This window comes from Vulpes lagopus, chromosome 2 (assembly GCF_018345385.1).
Source record: "Vulpes lagopus strain Blue_001 chromosome 2, ASM1834538v1, whole genome shotgun sequence".
NCBI lineage: Eukaryota > Metazoa > Chordata > Mammalia > Carnivora > Canidae > Vulpes > Vulpes lagopus.
In genome coordinates this window covers 30,401,129-30,417,206 of record NC_054825.1, presented here as the reverse complement: position 1 = coordinate 30,417,206, position 16,078 = coordinate 30,401,129, and the positions used below count along the sequence as shown (strand labels likewise).

General features: G+C 42.6%; 1 protein-coding gene across 1 annotated transcript in view; it reads left to right on the top strand.

Annotated features, from left to right (window-relative positions):
• The window catches only part of PI4K2A (phosphatidylinositol 4-kinase type 2 alpha), a 31,438-nt gene extending 15,813 nt beyond the window's left edge, over positions 1–15,625 (top strand). Inside the window, exons 5-9 of the mRNA XM_041744124.1 lie at positions 4,621–4,682; positions 6,357–6,456; positions 7,140–7,273; positions 7,775–7,834; positions 13,169–15,625. Coding sequence (XP_041600058.1) covers positions 4,621–4,682; positions 6,357–6,456; positions 7,140–7,273; positions 7,775–7,834; positions 13,169–13,330 — 518 coding nt within the window. The 3' untranslated portion in view covers positions 13,331–15,625. The remainder of the gene's footprint in view (positions 1–4,620; positions 4,683–6,356; positions 6,457–7,139; positions 7,274–7,774; positions 7,835–13,168) is intronic.
• Positions 15,626–16,078: the final 453 nt, after the last annotated feature.

The following is a 16,078-nucleotide window of genomic DNA, read 5'->3' as shown; positions in this document are numbered from 1 at the left end:
CACACTATTTTGATTACTATAGCTTTGTAGTAAGTATAGTTTTGTTTAAGAGAGAGAGAGTGCACTCATGTGTGTAAGTCGGTGGGGGTAGAGGGAGAGGGGAAGAGATAATCCTAAGCAGGCTCCATACCCAGCACAGAGCCTGACATGGGGCTCAATCTCATAACCCCGAGATCACATCCTGAGCTGAAACCAAGAGTTGGACATCCAACTGATTGAGCCACCCAGGCACTGCTGTAGTAAGTATAGTTTTTTTTTTTTTAATTTTTTTTTATTTTTATTTATTTATGATAGTCACACAGAGAGAGAGAGAGAGAGGCAGAGACATAGGCAGAAGGGAGAAGCAGGCTCCATGCACCGGGAGCCCGACGTGGGATTCGACCCCGGGTCTCCAGGATCGCGCCCCGGGCCAAAGGCAGGCGCTAAACCGCTGCGCCACCCAGGGATCCCCCTAAGTATAGTTTTATAATAAATTTGGAAGTTTTGGAGAAAGTATGAGTCCTCCAGCTTTGTTCTTCTCTTTCTGTATTGTTTTGTTTATTTGGTGTCCCTTGAGATTCCATAGGAATTTTAGGATGGGTTTTTCTATTTTTATGAAAAACATCATTGGGATTTTGATAGGAATTGCATTAAATCTGTAGATAGCTTTGAGTAGTATTGACATCTTAACAATATTGAATCTTCCAGTCTATGAACATAGGAGGTCTTTCCATTTATTTATGTCTTTAATTTCTTTGAGCAATGTAGTTTTTATTTACAAGTCTTTTATCTCTTTGGTTAAATTAATTCCTAAGGATTTTATGCTTTTTGATGCTAATGGAATTGTTTTCTCAATTTGCTTTTTGGATTGTTTGTTGTTAGCAAAAGAAATAAAAATTAGGGGGATCCCTGGGTGGCGCAGCGGTTTGGCGCCTGCCTTTGGCCCAGGGCGCGATCCTGGAGACCCGGGATCGAATCCCACATCAGGCTCCCGGTGCATGGAGCCTGCTTCTCCCTCTGCCTGTGTCTCTGCATCTCTCTCTCTCTCTCTCTGTGACTATCATAAATAAATAAAAATTAAAAAAAAAAAAAAAAGAAAGAAAGAAAAATTAGGGATCCCTGGGTGGCTTAGCGGGTTGGCGCCTGCCTTTGGCCCAGGGCATGATCCTGGAGTCCTAGGATCAAGTCCCAGGTCGGGCTCCCCGCATGGAGCCTGCTTCTCCCTTTGTCTGTGTCTCTGCCTCTCTCTATGTCTATCATGAATAAATAAATAAGAATTTAAAAAAAAAAGAAAAAGAAATAAAAATTATTTTTGTGCATTGACTTTGTATTCTGATGCTTTGCTGAGTTTATTCTCTTTTTTTGTATGGCATCTTTAGGGTTTTCTACATATAAAACCATATCATCTGCAACCAAAGATAATTTTACCTCTTTCTTTCAAACTTGGATGCCTTTTATTTCCTTTTCTTGCATAACTGCTGTGGTCTTCCAGTAACATGTTGAATAGAAATGTTGAAAGCAGGCATTTTGCCTTGTTCTAGATCTTAGAGAAAAAGCTTTTGGTCTTTCACCATTGAGTATGATGTTTATTGTGGGTTTTTCACATATGACTTTTATTATGTTGAGGTTTTCCTTCTATTCCAGTTTAAGTGTTCTTATGAAAAGATATTGAGGGGCACCTGGGTAGCTCAGTTAGTTATGCATCCAGCTCTTGGTTTTGGCTCAGGTCATGATTTCAGGGTTATGAGATTGAGCTCCTCTTCCAGCTCTGCACTGGGTGTGGAGCCTGCTTAAAATTGTCTTTTTCCCTCTCCCTCTGCCCCTCCACTTGCACACATGCACTATCTCTCTAAAAAAAATAAATAATTTTTAAAAAAGGATGTTGAATTTTGTCAAATGCTTTTTCTACATCAATTGAAATGATCATTGTTTTTTCCCTTCATTCTGCTAATGTGGTATGTCACATTAATCAGTTTTCTTATGATAAACCATATTTACTTTGCAGTAATAAAGCCCACTTGGTCATGGTATATAATCCTTTTTTTTTTTTTTTAAGATTTTATTTACTTATTTGAGAGAGAGCACAAGTGGAGGGGAGTTGCAGAGGAAGAGGGAGAAGCAGACTCCCAGCTGAGCAGGGAACCTGATGAAGGGCTTGATCCTGAGACTCTGTGATCATGACCTGAGCCAAAGGCAGACACTTAACTGACTGAGGCACCCAGGCACCCCATAATCCTTTTAATATACTGCTAAATTCCATTTGCTAGTATTTTGTTGAGGATTTTTGCAGCATTATTTATAAGGGATGTTGGTCTATCATTTTCTTGTAGTGTCTTTGTCTAGCATTGATGTCAAAGTAAGGCTGCTCTCATAAAATGAGTTTAGAATGTTCCCTCTTCCTCAAACTTCTGAGAAGTTTGAGGAGGATTGGTGGTAGTTCTTCTTCAAGTGTTTGGTAGAATTCATCAGTGAAGTGATGGTCCAGGGCTATTGGTTGGGAGATTTTTCATTACAGATTCAATCTTCTTACTGGTTATAGATCTATTCAGATTTTCTATTTCTGCATGATGAAGTCTGTCTGTTTTTTTGGGTTTTTTTTTTTGAGAGCATGTGAGTGGGGGTGGGGGGACAGAAGGAGAGGGGGAGAGAGAATCCCAAGCAGGCTCCATGCCCAGTCATTTCTTCCTGTATTATTGTTTCTTTGAAGGTAATCTCTTTTTCTCTAGCTCCTTTGAGATTTTCCCTGTAGTTGGTTTTCAAAATTTTTACTGCCATACGCTTGGTGTAGTTTTCTTTGTATACATCCTATTGGGATTCATAGGTTTCCTTGAATCAATAGTTTGAAACCTTTTGTCACTTTTGGAAAATTCTCAGTTATTATCTCTTTATTTTATTTATTTAAAAGTTATCTACTTAAAAAAAAAGTTATCTACTTAAGTAATCTCCACACCCACTGTAGGGCTAGAGCTCACAATCCTAAGATCAAGAGTAGCATGCACTTTTGATGAGGCAGCCAGGCCATCCCTATTCTCTTCTTTATTTTATTTGAGACACAGGCAGAGGGAGAAGCAGGGTCCATGCTGGGAACCCGATGTGGGACTCAATCCCAGGTCTCCAGGATCACACCCTGGGCCAAAGGCAGGTGCCAAACTGCTGAGCCACCCGGGGATCCCCCTATTCTCTCTTTAAATAATTACTTCTGCTCATTTTTTTTTTTCTCCATTCCTTCTTAAGAATCCAATCACATGTTGTTAGTAACACATTTTTTTCCTGGGTGCTTCATTCTGTTCTCTTTTTGTGACTGTCTTTCAGATCATTACTTCTGTCTTTGGCACAATCTATTGTTAAGCTCATCTATTGGAGTTCTCAATTTGTTTTTGTTTTAAAGATCTTATTTATTCATGAGAGACAGAGAGAGAGAGAGAGAGAGAGGGGCAGGCAGAGACACAGGCACAGGGAGAAGCAGGTTCCATGCAGGGAGCCTGATGTGGGACTCAATCCCGAGTCTCCAGGATCATGCCCTGGGCTGAAGGTGGCGCTAAACCGCTGAACCACCCAGGCTGCCCATGAAGTTCTCAATGTGGTAACCATATTTTTCAGTTGTTAAATTTCTATTTGATTCTTTTTTGTGAATTCTTATTTTCTGCTAATATTCTTAATCTTGCCTTTTATCTTAAACATATTAAGGATTTTATCTTGCATATTTTAGTGTCTGTATTTTCATTGTTCGAAGTCCCTGTAGATTTAGTTTACTTTTATGTTTTCTTTGTTTTTATTTATGTCATTGTGTCTCTTTATATACCAGTTTTTATAGATAGATAGATAGATAGATAGATAGATAGATAGATAGATAGGTAGATTTTATTTATTTATTCATGAGAGACACAGAGAAAGAGGTAGAGACAGGCAGAGGGAGAAGCAGGCTCCATGCAGGGAGCCCAATATGGGACTCGATCCTGGGACTCTGGGATCATGCCCTGAACCAAAGGCAGACTCTCAACCACTGAGCCACCCAGGCATCCCTATATCTCGTTATTTTTGATTGTCAGATATTATATATCAAAAATGGTAGAAATATTTGGAGGCCTGGATGCTAATATAAATCCCATGTAGAAGAAGATGTTTGTACTTGGCAAGCAGCTAGGGGTACTAGCTATCCAGATTCACTTTAATTTCTGGTGTTGAAGAGAAACTCTACTTAGTTCCAAGGTGTCATCCTTCAGATTTCAAACCACAGCATGGGGGATTTAGCAGGGTCTTCTCCTCCTTATCAGTCACCAGACTAGGGTTTTGTCTCCCTAGCTCCACATGGCTATTAGAACAGTGTTCCATCTCTCAACCTCTTAGCTACCTCTTCCCAAATCAGCAGGTGCTCTAAGAGAAAAGCCACAAACGATGGATTCTCTTTCTGAATTTTCTCCTCTTCCAGGTCCGACACTTCGGACCTGGAAGACACATTAAGACACTCTTAATGGTCTTGTTAAAATCTCCAGTACCTTCAAGAGATTAAAAAAATTTTTTTTTATCAGTTTTTTCTAGTTCTCAGTAGAATGATAGGTCCAAGTGCCCAAAATATGAAATCCCTCATACTGAAAGTGAAAGTCACCCCAGTTTTTCCTAACTTCATGTTTCTGTTCACAGATCGAGGCAATGACAACTGGCTGATTAAATATGACTGTCCAATGGATAGTTCTAGCTCTCGGGTAAGTGGTTGATCTCTGTCTCGAAGAAGAGGATGAAGGATGAGGTAGTATGTATGCATAATACAGAAACATAATAATCAGAGATTAGGTAACATAGGTTCAAGAGAATCAGGATAGCACATGTGTTTAAAATTGATAAGTTAATATTTGATAGAGTTATCAATCTGTTTTTTAAGCAATATCTTATTGAGTGATGTCAATAAAGATAGAATGAAGGAAAGTTCAAATATCTTTGGGCTATATCACATATTTTATGCCTTTCTTGGAGATACACTTGCATAGTAGCATTGTAAAGGCCTGAAAAGTAGTTCATTAGATGAACCTATTTAATTTTATTTGGCCCAGTGATTTCTAAACTTTTTAAGAATATTTTTCTCCTAATAGTTCCACAGACAGTTCCACAGAATATCAGTTTAGAAGAAGCTGGTTCCTGCAGCTTTCCATACTTTTTCATTGCTTGCGTACTCCACCATGCTTCTGTATTTCTGCTCAGTCTGCACATTTAAAAAAATTAGTGGGAATGCTACCTAGAATAGGAGAGTGAGATTGACTTTTATTTATAGTGAGTGTTTTTTGTCCTGCTTTATTTAAATATAATTGATATACAACTGTGTGCAGTTTTAAGATGTGCAATGTGGTGACTTTAATGTATATTTTGCAAAGTATTTACCACAATAAGGTTAGTTAACACATTCTCATAGTGTTTTTACTCTCTAATAGTGGTTCTCAAATTTTGTACGTCTGAATCACCTGAAGAGCTTATTAAAAATAGTACAGATTCTTCAGGCCTTTCCCTCACTAGCTCTAGGGTAAAACTCAGGATTCCAGACTTTTAATAAGATATCCTAGGGGATTCTGATGCAGGTATCCTCGACCCACATTCCCTGTTTCTGTAATGGCACCTGTGAACCTGAAGCATGGAGCCAAGTAGATAGTCATGAGAGTGGCAGACTGTCATGGGTACCCTGCCCCACTCTTTGCAATTGACCTTGTCCCTTATCACTGAAATGGCAAGAGACTCTCTTGTGTAAGAGCAACCAGCTGTTACCTTCCATGGCTCTGTCATGTCGTGGGAAAATGTGGTCACCAGTGAAGTAGCATCTGGTCAAGGACTTTAGCTGGCTGAATTTGATTTTTCTTTTTCTTTTTCATACTCTCAGGACTCTCACTGCCTTTCCCTAGGAGGAAAGGCTTAGAGGTACCTTTGTTATTGTCAGTTTCCTTCTTACCAAGGACTGTGGCAACTCCTGAGGAAGTGTACCTTTTCTAAGATAAGGGAGTCTTAGAACCTTGAATAGGCCAAGGCCGAGGTGCCATAAATGTACTAAGTTTAAAATATCAGTGAGAATGACAGAACATGAGAGACTCCTAACTCTAGGAAATGAACAAAGGGTAGTGTGAAAGGGAGGTGGGTGGAGGGTTGGGGTGACTGGGTGACGGGCACTGAGGGGGGCACTTGATGGGATGAGCACTGGGTGATATGCTATATGTTGGCAAATTGAACTCCAATTAAAAAAAAACAAAAAACTAAGTTTAGGTAACTATGAAAACCAGTTCAGAGGTTGAATAAGGATTGGTGCCTGAGGGGGTTGAGGTGGGGTGCTTTGCTACTACTACTTTAAAGGGCATGAGACAGGTGGGACTCTAAATATTTAGTCTTTCCTTGCTCTTCAGGACACAGACTGGGTGGTGGTGAAGGAGCCAGTTATCAAGGTGGCTGCCATAGACAATGGTCTGGCTTTCCCCCTGAAACATCCTGATTCCTGGAGGGCATGTAAGTCTGAGACCACTGTGGTCTGGCTCTTTTCTTGCTCACTCTCAGTTTCTCATCTATGCAATGAAGATAATAATAACTCTACCACAGGATTGTTCTAAGAATTCATGGAATAAAGCAGCTCATGCATTTAGCACAGTAGCTGGCATATGGCAAGTACTGCAAAATACAAGCTATTATTGTCATTTTTACCTTATATTATTCCTATTACAAGCACACAGTTGAATTTTCTCATCTGTGTTTGCATATTTCTCCTTTATGAGGACTGTCTTATTATAATTTATTCTATTTGGGTTTCTAAATATAAGCCATTGTCAGTGTTCTATATTCCTTGTTGACATCCTGGAAGTCAGCCCCTGCCCTGTTATAATGAGAAACTCTTGGAAAAAGAGAGCAATACAAGTCGGGGATCACTAACTGCTTTGCAATATCAGTCTGTCTTTTCAGTGTCTCCTTGCAAGTCACTGGAAGGTCATGTCACGTCTGGAAAGAGGACTAGGATTTGGCAGTCCTAGGTTTAAATCCTAATTCCTCCAATTACTCTATAGCCATAGGGTTAACAGCCCTTGTTATTTTCTTTCCTGTTGTATATCATGTGAGAGGGGTGTTCTGCCTTTTGCAGTGCTCTGATAGGTGGAGGACATAGATGGGCAGCTTTGCTTTGTGTTTTTTCCTCTTTTCAGATCCCTTTTACTGGGCCTGGTTGCCCCAGGCAAAAGTTCCGTTCTCTCAGGAGATCAAAGATCTGATTCTTCCAAAGATATCGGACCCTAACTTTGTCAAGGACTTGGAGGAGGACCTATATGAACTCTTCAAGGTTAGCCCTGGGATCCTCAACCTTATAACCATATGGAAGAAGGAATTTCTAATGGCTTTTCTAATGGGTCCTGATACAAGCCAAGAGAGAATGGCTAACACTCTTCTGACTTGTGTTGGCCAGTGAAGAGCAAGCAAGATTCCCACATGTGGACAGCAAAGACCTAGCTTGGGTTGGTTTGAAAAAAATTGACATCTGTGATAAATCACCATGGGTTTATCCTGCATTTCATGGGGCTGTGGTGTATCTGCAGAGCTCTCCCTTTTCAAATGGAGCACTAGAGCCTGGAGTTCTTTAGAGTTAATAATGAGACTTAGGACAAGATACTTACTTGTTCTCTCTTTCCCTGTCTGTGAAACAGTTCTTGGGGTGGTAGTTAACTTCACTAAGCCTCGTAAGCCTTATGTAAGTTTTCTTTATTAGAAAGTTTCTATTTGGGGGAAGAAAATGAAAAAGAATTCTGAGGGATTCATGCAGGTTCCATCTCCTGCCCTTTTGCAGAAAGATCCTGGTTTTGACAGGGGCCAGTTCCATAAGCAGATTGCTGTCATGCGGGGACAGGTAAGCCTGGGATTTCCTCCTGGTGTCATTCTTGGGATCTTTCTGGGAGGGTTGTATGCTCGTGTTGAGTAAATGTGTAAAGCTTGTGTTGTATACCCTTTGAGTTTATGCCATGCTTATTTATGACTCTGTCTTAGCACATGGGAGAGGAAAGGTAGCCCTTTCCAATTTCCCATCTCTTCCATGGTATCCAGTGCTTGGTGAGGATTTACTGTGTGCTCAGCTTTGTGCCAGGTGTTGGGTAGTTCATTGGTAAATTGACCCAGGGTCCACTGTCCTCAGGTTGTTCAAGGCAGGCCATATGCCTTGGTGGTTAAGAGCTAGCCTCTGGAGTCAGACCTCTTCACTACTTGTAAGCTCTGCGATCTTGGGCAAGAGCCTCTGTATCCTTGTTTATAAAGTGTGACAATAATAACACCTTGCAGAGTTGGCCAGAGGATTACATAAGATAATTCATATCAGGTGTTTAGTTAAAACAATTACCTACCTAGCACATGGTTAGCATTCATATATATTGGCTGTGGTTATAATTTTTGTAATGGTTATAAGTCATATTATTTCTTCTCTCTCCATTTTAAGAGAGCTAAAGAAGCTAAGGAAACTAAGGAAAGGAACTAAGCTAAGGAAACCCGTAGAGCATTGCTGATCTTCCAAATTAGTAAAGACTATGCCTGAAAAATTGTTTTAAAACTTTTTTTTGGGATCCCTGGGTGGCGCAGCGGTTTGGCTCCTGGTGCATGGAGCCTGCTTTTCCCTCTGCCTATGTCTCTGCCTCCCCCCCCCCCTCTCTCTGTGACTACCATAAATAAATTTTAAAAAGGGGGGGGGCAGAGGGAGAAGCTGGCATCATACAGAGAGCCCGACGTGGGACTCGATCCAGGGTCTCCAGGATCAGGCCCCGGGCTGCAGGCGGCGCTAAACTGCTATGCCACCAGGGCTGCCGTTTTAAAACTTTTAAAGGGCACTGATGTTCTTATCACTTTAAAGAGATTTGGGATGGGGGCGCCAGGGTGACTCAGTCAGTTGGGTGTCTACCTTTGGCTCAGGTTGTGAAGAGCTCTGCATCAGGCTTCCTGCTCAGCGAGGAGCCTGCTTCTCCCTTTCCCTCTGCTTGCCACTCCCCCTGCTTATGTGTGTGCACGTTCTCTCTCTCTCTCTCTCTCTGTCAAATAAATAAATAAAATCTTTTAAAAAAAGATAAAGAGATATGGGATGGCCTAATAGTTAAGGGGCACACCCTGGTCTTGGTGCCTGTGTTTGAATCCTGGCTCTGTCACTTATTGGCTGTGAGGTCTCAGAGAAATTACTTAGTCTTTCCTTCCTTTAGTTTCTCCATTGGTAACATGGGAGTAATAACAGCACCTACACCATAGAGTTATTATGAGATAAATGATTTGGAGTAGTGCTTGATTGAAGTTCTCGATAAGCATTAGCTATTTTATGATTATGTATACAGAAAAGGCAGCTTGTCACATCTTTAAAGGACAAGATCTTTCTAGTTGTAATTATGCATTTATGTCTTCTTACCATTTAGGTAAAGGCTTCTGGTGAGAGCAACTCTTGGGGTTACTGAGTCCATATTTCCTTGGAAATGGGATGTACAGAGGTTTTAAGAGCTGCAGTTAGAGCTGCCTGCGTACCAGTAACTTGGTCTTCCTACATTTCCCAAGTAATGTAAGGGCACGGTTAAGCTGGCGGAATTTTTGGAAACCTTAAAAGCCACTTGATGTACTGTGGTATTAGGGAACTCAGCCTAAAGGAATGAACTTCTTCTCAAGTTTATGTAGGCTGTGCCTCTGTGCCTGTGGTATACTTTCTTCCCTCATCCCTTCCCAACTCCATCCCTTGCCCACAACCCTAGCCATCCTCCTTTCGTCTGCTCCAGTTAGGGCCGTTGTCTAGAGTGGCAAAAAGGAGGAAGTGCAGTTTTTCTCTTTCTTCTGTTTTGTGCACCTAATGTCCTTTGAGAGCCCTTTGGCCTCTTACAGCCTAGAGTGGCTGCCTCTGGACCCCGTAAGGTTTCATGAGCATCCAGCTCCTTTCAGCAGGTAGAATGCCAGTATATTAGTCACATCTTCACTTGCTCACCAGTCACATCCCGTGGCAAAATGAGCTTTTGTCTTCCAGAGGTCGGCCATACCACAGGGAAAGGGGGTCACAATCCTTTACCTGCCTCAGCTGTCATCACAGAGTGTCTGTGTGAGGGCTCTGAGCCAGAGGAGAAGAGTCAGGAGCTCCTAGAGACACGGAGTTGGGGGACAGAAGTTGTCGCTCACCATAAAGTCTTCACACCAGGTGTTAGAGTGTAGGGTCTGAGGTCAAGCCTCTTTAAATGGCCTGTTCAAAGACAGTGTTGATTCTTTCGCATTATGTGCCTGCTATCAGTTTTTCATCAACTTTTTAATTTGAAAAATTTCAAACCTCAGTAAAGAGTAGGATCTTTTCCTGATTCACCAATTATTACACTTAGCCACACTTGCTTTATCTCTATATCTGTTTCCTTGTATCTCTGTAGATTATCTATTGGAAAAATATCTATCTCTGTATATCCCTATATATTTTCTCTTTTTAAAATACCTGTGTAGGGGATCCCTGGGTGGCTCAGCGGTTTGGTGCCTGCCTTTGACTCAGGGCGCGATCCTGGGGTCCCGGGATCGAGTCCCACATCAGGCTTCCGGCATGGAGCCTGCTTCTCCCTCTGCCTGTGTCTCTGCGCCTCTCTCTCTCTCTCTCTCTCTCTCTCTCTCTCTCTTTGTCTATCATGAATAAATAAAATCTTTAAAAAAATAAAGTACCTGTGTAATTTGTCTCTCCCTAGATAGATAGATTGATATATTTTATTTTTGGCCAGATCTTTTGAAAGTAAGTTGTAGATAATTTGACATTTTACCCCAACTCCTTCAGAGGCAGCTTCTAACCCAAAGAACCAAAGGAAGCTCAGGAAGAACCAGCCAGAGCAGGTTTAAAATCCTCTCTCTTGAGTTGGGTAGTCTCTGCACAATTCACTCCAATTCCATCTGAACCTCCTTTTCATTCTCTACCCTGAGTTCAGGTTCAGTGGTCTTTGAAGCAGTAGAGGATGCTGATAGGTACCAAAACAAGTGAAAAAAAAAAGTTACTGGTAGGATCCAGTTCTCACTTCTCACCTCTGTTTCAGTTGTATCTCTGCCTCTTCATGAGCAGCATTTGCAGACCAGGAATATTTATGGCTTGAGGGCTGTGTGTCTCCTTGATTTGAGGGTGCAGCCGTGCTTACCCTCCCCTGTGTCTGTGGCCTGGTCGTGAAAATCTTCAGTACTGTGCAGTTTTTTTATTTTTATTTTATTTTATTTTATTTTATTTTATTTTATTTTATTTTTTATTTTTTATTTTTTTTAGTATTGTGCAGTTTAAAAGCAGCTCATGGGCATCTGGCTGGCTCAGTCGGTAGAGCATGTGACTCTTGATCTTGGGGTTTGAGTTTGAGCCTTACCTTGGGTATGGAGATTACTTAAAAATAAAATCTTAAAAAAAAAAAAGACTGTGTTTTATAAAGAAGGAAGGCTATCATAGGACAACTTCCATTTTTGTATTGTCTTGTCAGAATAGATAATGGTGGTGATTCTAATTTTGATGAACATGTTCTCATGAACACATTTCTTTTTTTTTTGTAGGATTTTATTTATTATTTGAGAAAGAGAGTGAGAGTAAGAGAGCACAAGCTGGGGAGAGGGAGGGTCCTCGGATCATGACCTGAGCCAAAAGCAGATGGTTAACTGACTGAGCCATCCAGGTACCCTCCCATGAGCACATTTCTGAAATCTGTAAAGTATGAACAAAAGTTGGTAAAAAGCTAAATGCAATGTGGTATCCTGAGTGGGATCCTGAAATAGAAAAAGAATGGTACTGGAAAAGTAATGAAATCCGAATTAAGTCGAGTTTGGTTAATAGTAATGTTTTCAATGTTATTTTCTTAGTTCTTGTAAATATACCATAGTTACATGAAAATTTAAAATTAGGAGAAACTGGGGCAGCCCGGGTGGCTCAGCGGTTTAGCACCTGCCTTCAGCCCAGGGCCTGATCCTGGAGACCCGGGATCGAGTCCCATGTCGGGCTCCCTGCATGGAGCCTGCTTCTCCTCTGTGTCTCTGCCATTCTCTCTCTCTCTCTGTGTCTCTCATGAATAAATAAAATCTTTAAAAAATAAAAAAACTAAACCTATTTAAAATAAGATAAAATAAAATGAGGAGAAACTGAGTGGTGTACAGGAATTCTCTGTACTATTTTTTTTTACCTTTTCCATAAGTTTAGAAAACAATGATAAAGACAGAGCATTAGAGGGAGAACCCAAGTGAAATATTTGACTCTTTTCAAAATGTAGGAAAATCAGAAAATAAGGATCAACAATGAGCAAATAAAAATCACCTATAAAGGATGCCTGGGTGGGTTTGCAGTTTGGCGCCTGCCTTTGGCTCAGGGTGTGATCCTGGAGACCCAGAATCGAGTCCCACATTAGGCTCCCTGCATGGAGCCTGCTTCTCCCTCTGTGTCTCTGCCTCTCTCTTTGTGTCTCTCATGAATAAATAAATAAAATCTTAAAAAAAAGAAAAACACCTATAATTTCTGGACCCAGAGATAATCACTGCCACTTCCAGAATTTGTTTCTCTATAGATAGGTAGATAGGAAGAAAGAATTTCAGAAAATAAAGGTGGAGTCACATTATAATCCTGGCTACAGTCTCTGTCCTATTCTAATGACATCGTGATCAACTTTCCACGCCAATAAAATAAATCTTTTAATCACTGTTTCTTATTCCTTAGATTATGAACTGATCCCATACTCTTGGGTATTTATACATTTTCACTGTTATAAACAATACTTCCCTGTATTAGTTGAAGCTAAGTGTTTTGTGCATACCCATGATTGTTTCTTTAGTTCCTACAAACAGAATTGCTGAGTCAGAGGGCCTGTTCACTTTTAAGCCTTTATCATCCACTTGTGTTTTGGAAAAACTGGCCCAGGGTCTGGTCCCAGAGCCTGACTCTCTGAACTGTTTCCCAGATTTGAGGCTGCTGCTGCTTCTTCTGTATCCTTATTAAGGGGAATGGCAAAAAATGGGAGTTTTGGTTTTAATTTTCTTTTTTTAAATGACCGGAGTGGTAGTGGTCTCCATATTCTGTGTTTTGCTCCTTTGTTTTTCTACTTTTGGAAATACCCTATTTGCTTAATTTTCCATTTAGGTATTATTTATTTTTGTATTGATTTATGGAAGCACTCTGTCAGCAGGTCTTCCTTCAGAGGCAGACCAGGATGCCTTGGTCATTCCCAAACTGATCTTATTTTTCCTGCTGCAGATTCTAAATCTGACCCAGGCCCTGAAAGACAACAAGAGTCCCCTGCACCTTGTCCAGATGCCACCCGTGATTGTCGAGACGGCTCGATCCCACCAGCGATCTTCTAGCGAGTCCTACACACAGAGCTTTCAGAGTCGGAAGCCCTTCTTTTCGTGGTGGTAGCCCGAGAGGCAGACAAAGACATGTTTGAAACTTGGGCTGGGAGGAAGCCTGGGGAGTGGGTTGCAGGAGAAGCCAGAGAAGCCGGTCGAGAGCAGTGCCCTTAAGAGCCCTTCTTCTCTGCTTGCCACCCCCTCAGGGCTTTCCCAAGCACAGGGAGAAGCACAATCGGATGGACAGTGTGTGCTGTTGGACCCTTTTGAGTACTAGGGAGGGCTGGAGCCTCCGTGGGAGTAGTCCAGAGGCCCTGGAAGGAGCATCTCCCAGCGTCCCCTGGGGGCAGGCTGGGACATCCCCTTCCCTCCCTGACACCCTGCTCTGTGGCAATTCCTCATTATATTCTGCATCAGAAAATGAACACACAAATACGAATTTAAATATTAGTAGCAAAAGCCAGGCAGAATCCCAGATCCTCTCAGGTCAGAAAGCTCTGATCCAGACCTAAATTTGCATGGACCCAGATACTCACGTGCCTCACAGTTCCTTACTCTCGTGGACCAAGGCGGCTGCGTGATTCAGAGGGCGACTGGGGGACTCACCAATTGGGACAGACAGAGCCGCACCTTTCCTTTGGGTTTTTGCCAGTTTTTCTTCCCCTTCTCCCACCAGTGCAATAGGCTGACTGAAAGCCTCCCAGCCCAGTCTCACAGTGGGGACGCTTTTGCTCCAGAACTCTCAGTGGTTCTGCAGATGGTCATAGAGATCAGCTCTGCTCTCTGCTCTGGTAGGGATGCAGGTTCCCTAGGCCAGGTTTGTAGTTGCCCATCATACAGGCAATGGCAAGAGGGAGGAAACAGCCGCCCCAGCATGTAGAAGCAATCCCTTTTGGCCTAAGGGCATGCTGGGAGCTGTAATTGGTCTGTGGGTAAATTTATCCCAGCCTTGCTTCCTGAGTCTTGTGATACAACTCCACCAGTCCTCTAATTTGTTCTGTTGCTAGATTTTTTTTTTTTCTCAACGCTTTTGACTTAGGGGTTCAGTTCTGGGTTCTGGAGTGGGTCTCAGTGAGGTGCATCTCAGCTCATAAGAGGACAGGATATTAGGTCCCTGCACTTCTTTTTATGGTACTGCTGCTGCTTGGTGGAGAATACTGGACTCGTATTCTCTTCCCAGTTGGCAACTTCCCTTTGCTCCCTGACTTCTTGTTCCAGGCCAGTTGTTCCATGGGTTCTTGAGAAAGGCAGCGCCCGGAGGAGAAAGGCCTTCAAACTGTCCCTCAGTGCCTGCCCAGCTCAGTGTGCATCTTCCTGTTTCCATGTCTTTTCCCTCAGCTGTCCCCCTTCCCAGGTGTCCAAGCCCTTTCTACACCAAAGCAAAGAATGGCCTCGAGAGGGAGTAAAGAGGGTGCCATCTGTGGCTAAGCGGCAGTTCTACGCTGCTAGACACTTCAAGATTCTGGCACCCTGCGATTGGTCAATCAACCTTGGAAAGAAACTATCTCGAAGGTTTGAAAAACAACCAAAGAAAGGGAGCGAGGACTATGGCTGTGTGCCCTCTGCTTGCCCAGCTCCCGCTGCCCAGGAGGCAGAGCGGAGATGTACAGCCCTCTTGTCAGCTGGGCCAAGCTGGTACCCTTGCATCCTAGCTCCAGGAGCCAGCTTGTGCTGGGATTCCCTCCAGCTGACAGGAAGAATCTCTGGGAGCTGGATATGCATACCTGGTGGACAAAGACACAGCTCTTAGCCCTGACAATCTCATTCGACCGACCTGGAATCTGGCCTTGGGACCATGTTTGTGACAGTGCCTGCCCCCAGACTGCAGGGGCAGCAAGGCTTCCAGAGGCCAGAGGGGGTACCATGGTGTGTTTAGCTCTCCAAGACCTCTCTACATAAACCTGTTGGTAAAGCGTCTCATCTGGGTGTCAAGAGAGCCTAAGCAGTCTTAGAGGAAGCTGGTTGCTTCCTCCAGCCAAGTAGATCTGCACATTGCCCTCATCCAGACCAGCCCTGTGATGAGAAGGAGATTGGGTTCAATGTATGAGGGGGCTGGTCCCAATCCTGGCAAGAGTGTGGGGCATCCTTTCCTGGCATGTTTCCATTCTCCTTGAAGTCTGTACTCAGGTTGCCTTGAATGTGGACTCGGGGAGAGCTGGGGGCCCAAAGTGCCAGGGCAGGCTTCTGGGTGGTACTCATGGGACAGCCCAGCCCTCTGCTAGCCCGAGGCCCTGTTCTCATGTCAGGGAGGTGAGGCTGGGCTGGGAGAGTGCTGCTGCCTGTGTTGTTCTGCCAACGCACTGTAGAACTTGTATGTAATGTATTTAAATCAATGCAAATGTATGAATAACAAGTCCAATTCTGACCTTTGTCGTCTAGTGTTCTTGGGTGAGAGAAAGACAAGGTAGAATGAAATTTTAAGGACAAAGAACCCTGTGTTTCCATGGAGTTGTGGAGATACGGCTCCTGAATTATACAGGTCCTCATTTCCAAAGTCCTAGTGCTCTGAAAACCAAAAATATTTTCATTAACTCATTTGACACCAAAATGTGACTGAACCTACATTGATATGAATTGAAACTATTTGTAACCATCATGTTTTTCTCTTAGCGTGTATATTTGTTGCAGAAGTATTACTGTTATGTTATGAGATATTTCCCTACTAGGGATTATGCAGCACTTGTACTTAGTACTTCCCAAAAACTGAAAAAATACTGAATAGCAAAATCATCTAGCCCTAAGCGTTTGAGATGAGGAATATGGACTCAGCTTCTCTTCGTGGCCACAAGAGGGCAGCCCTGTTTTGTCTGTGCATCAT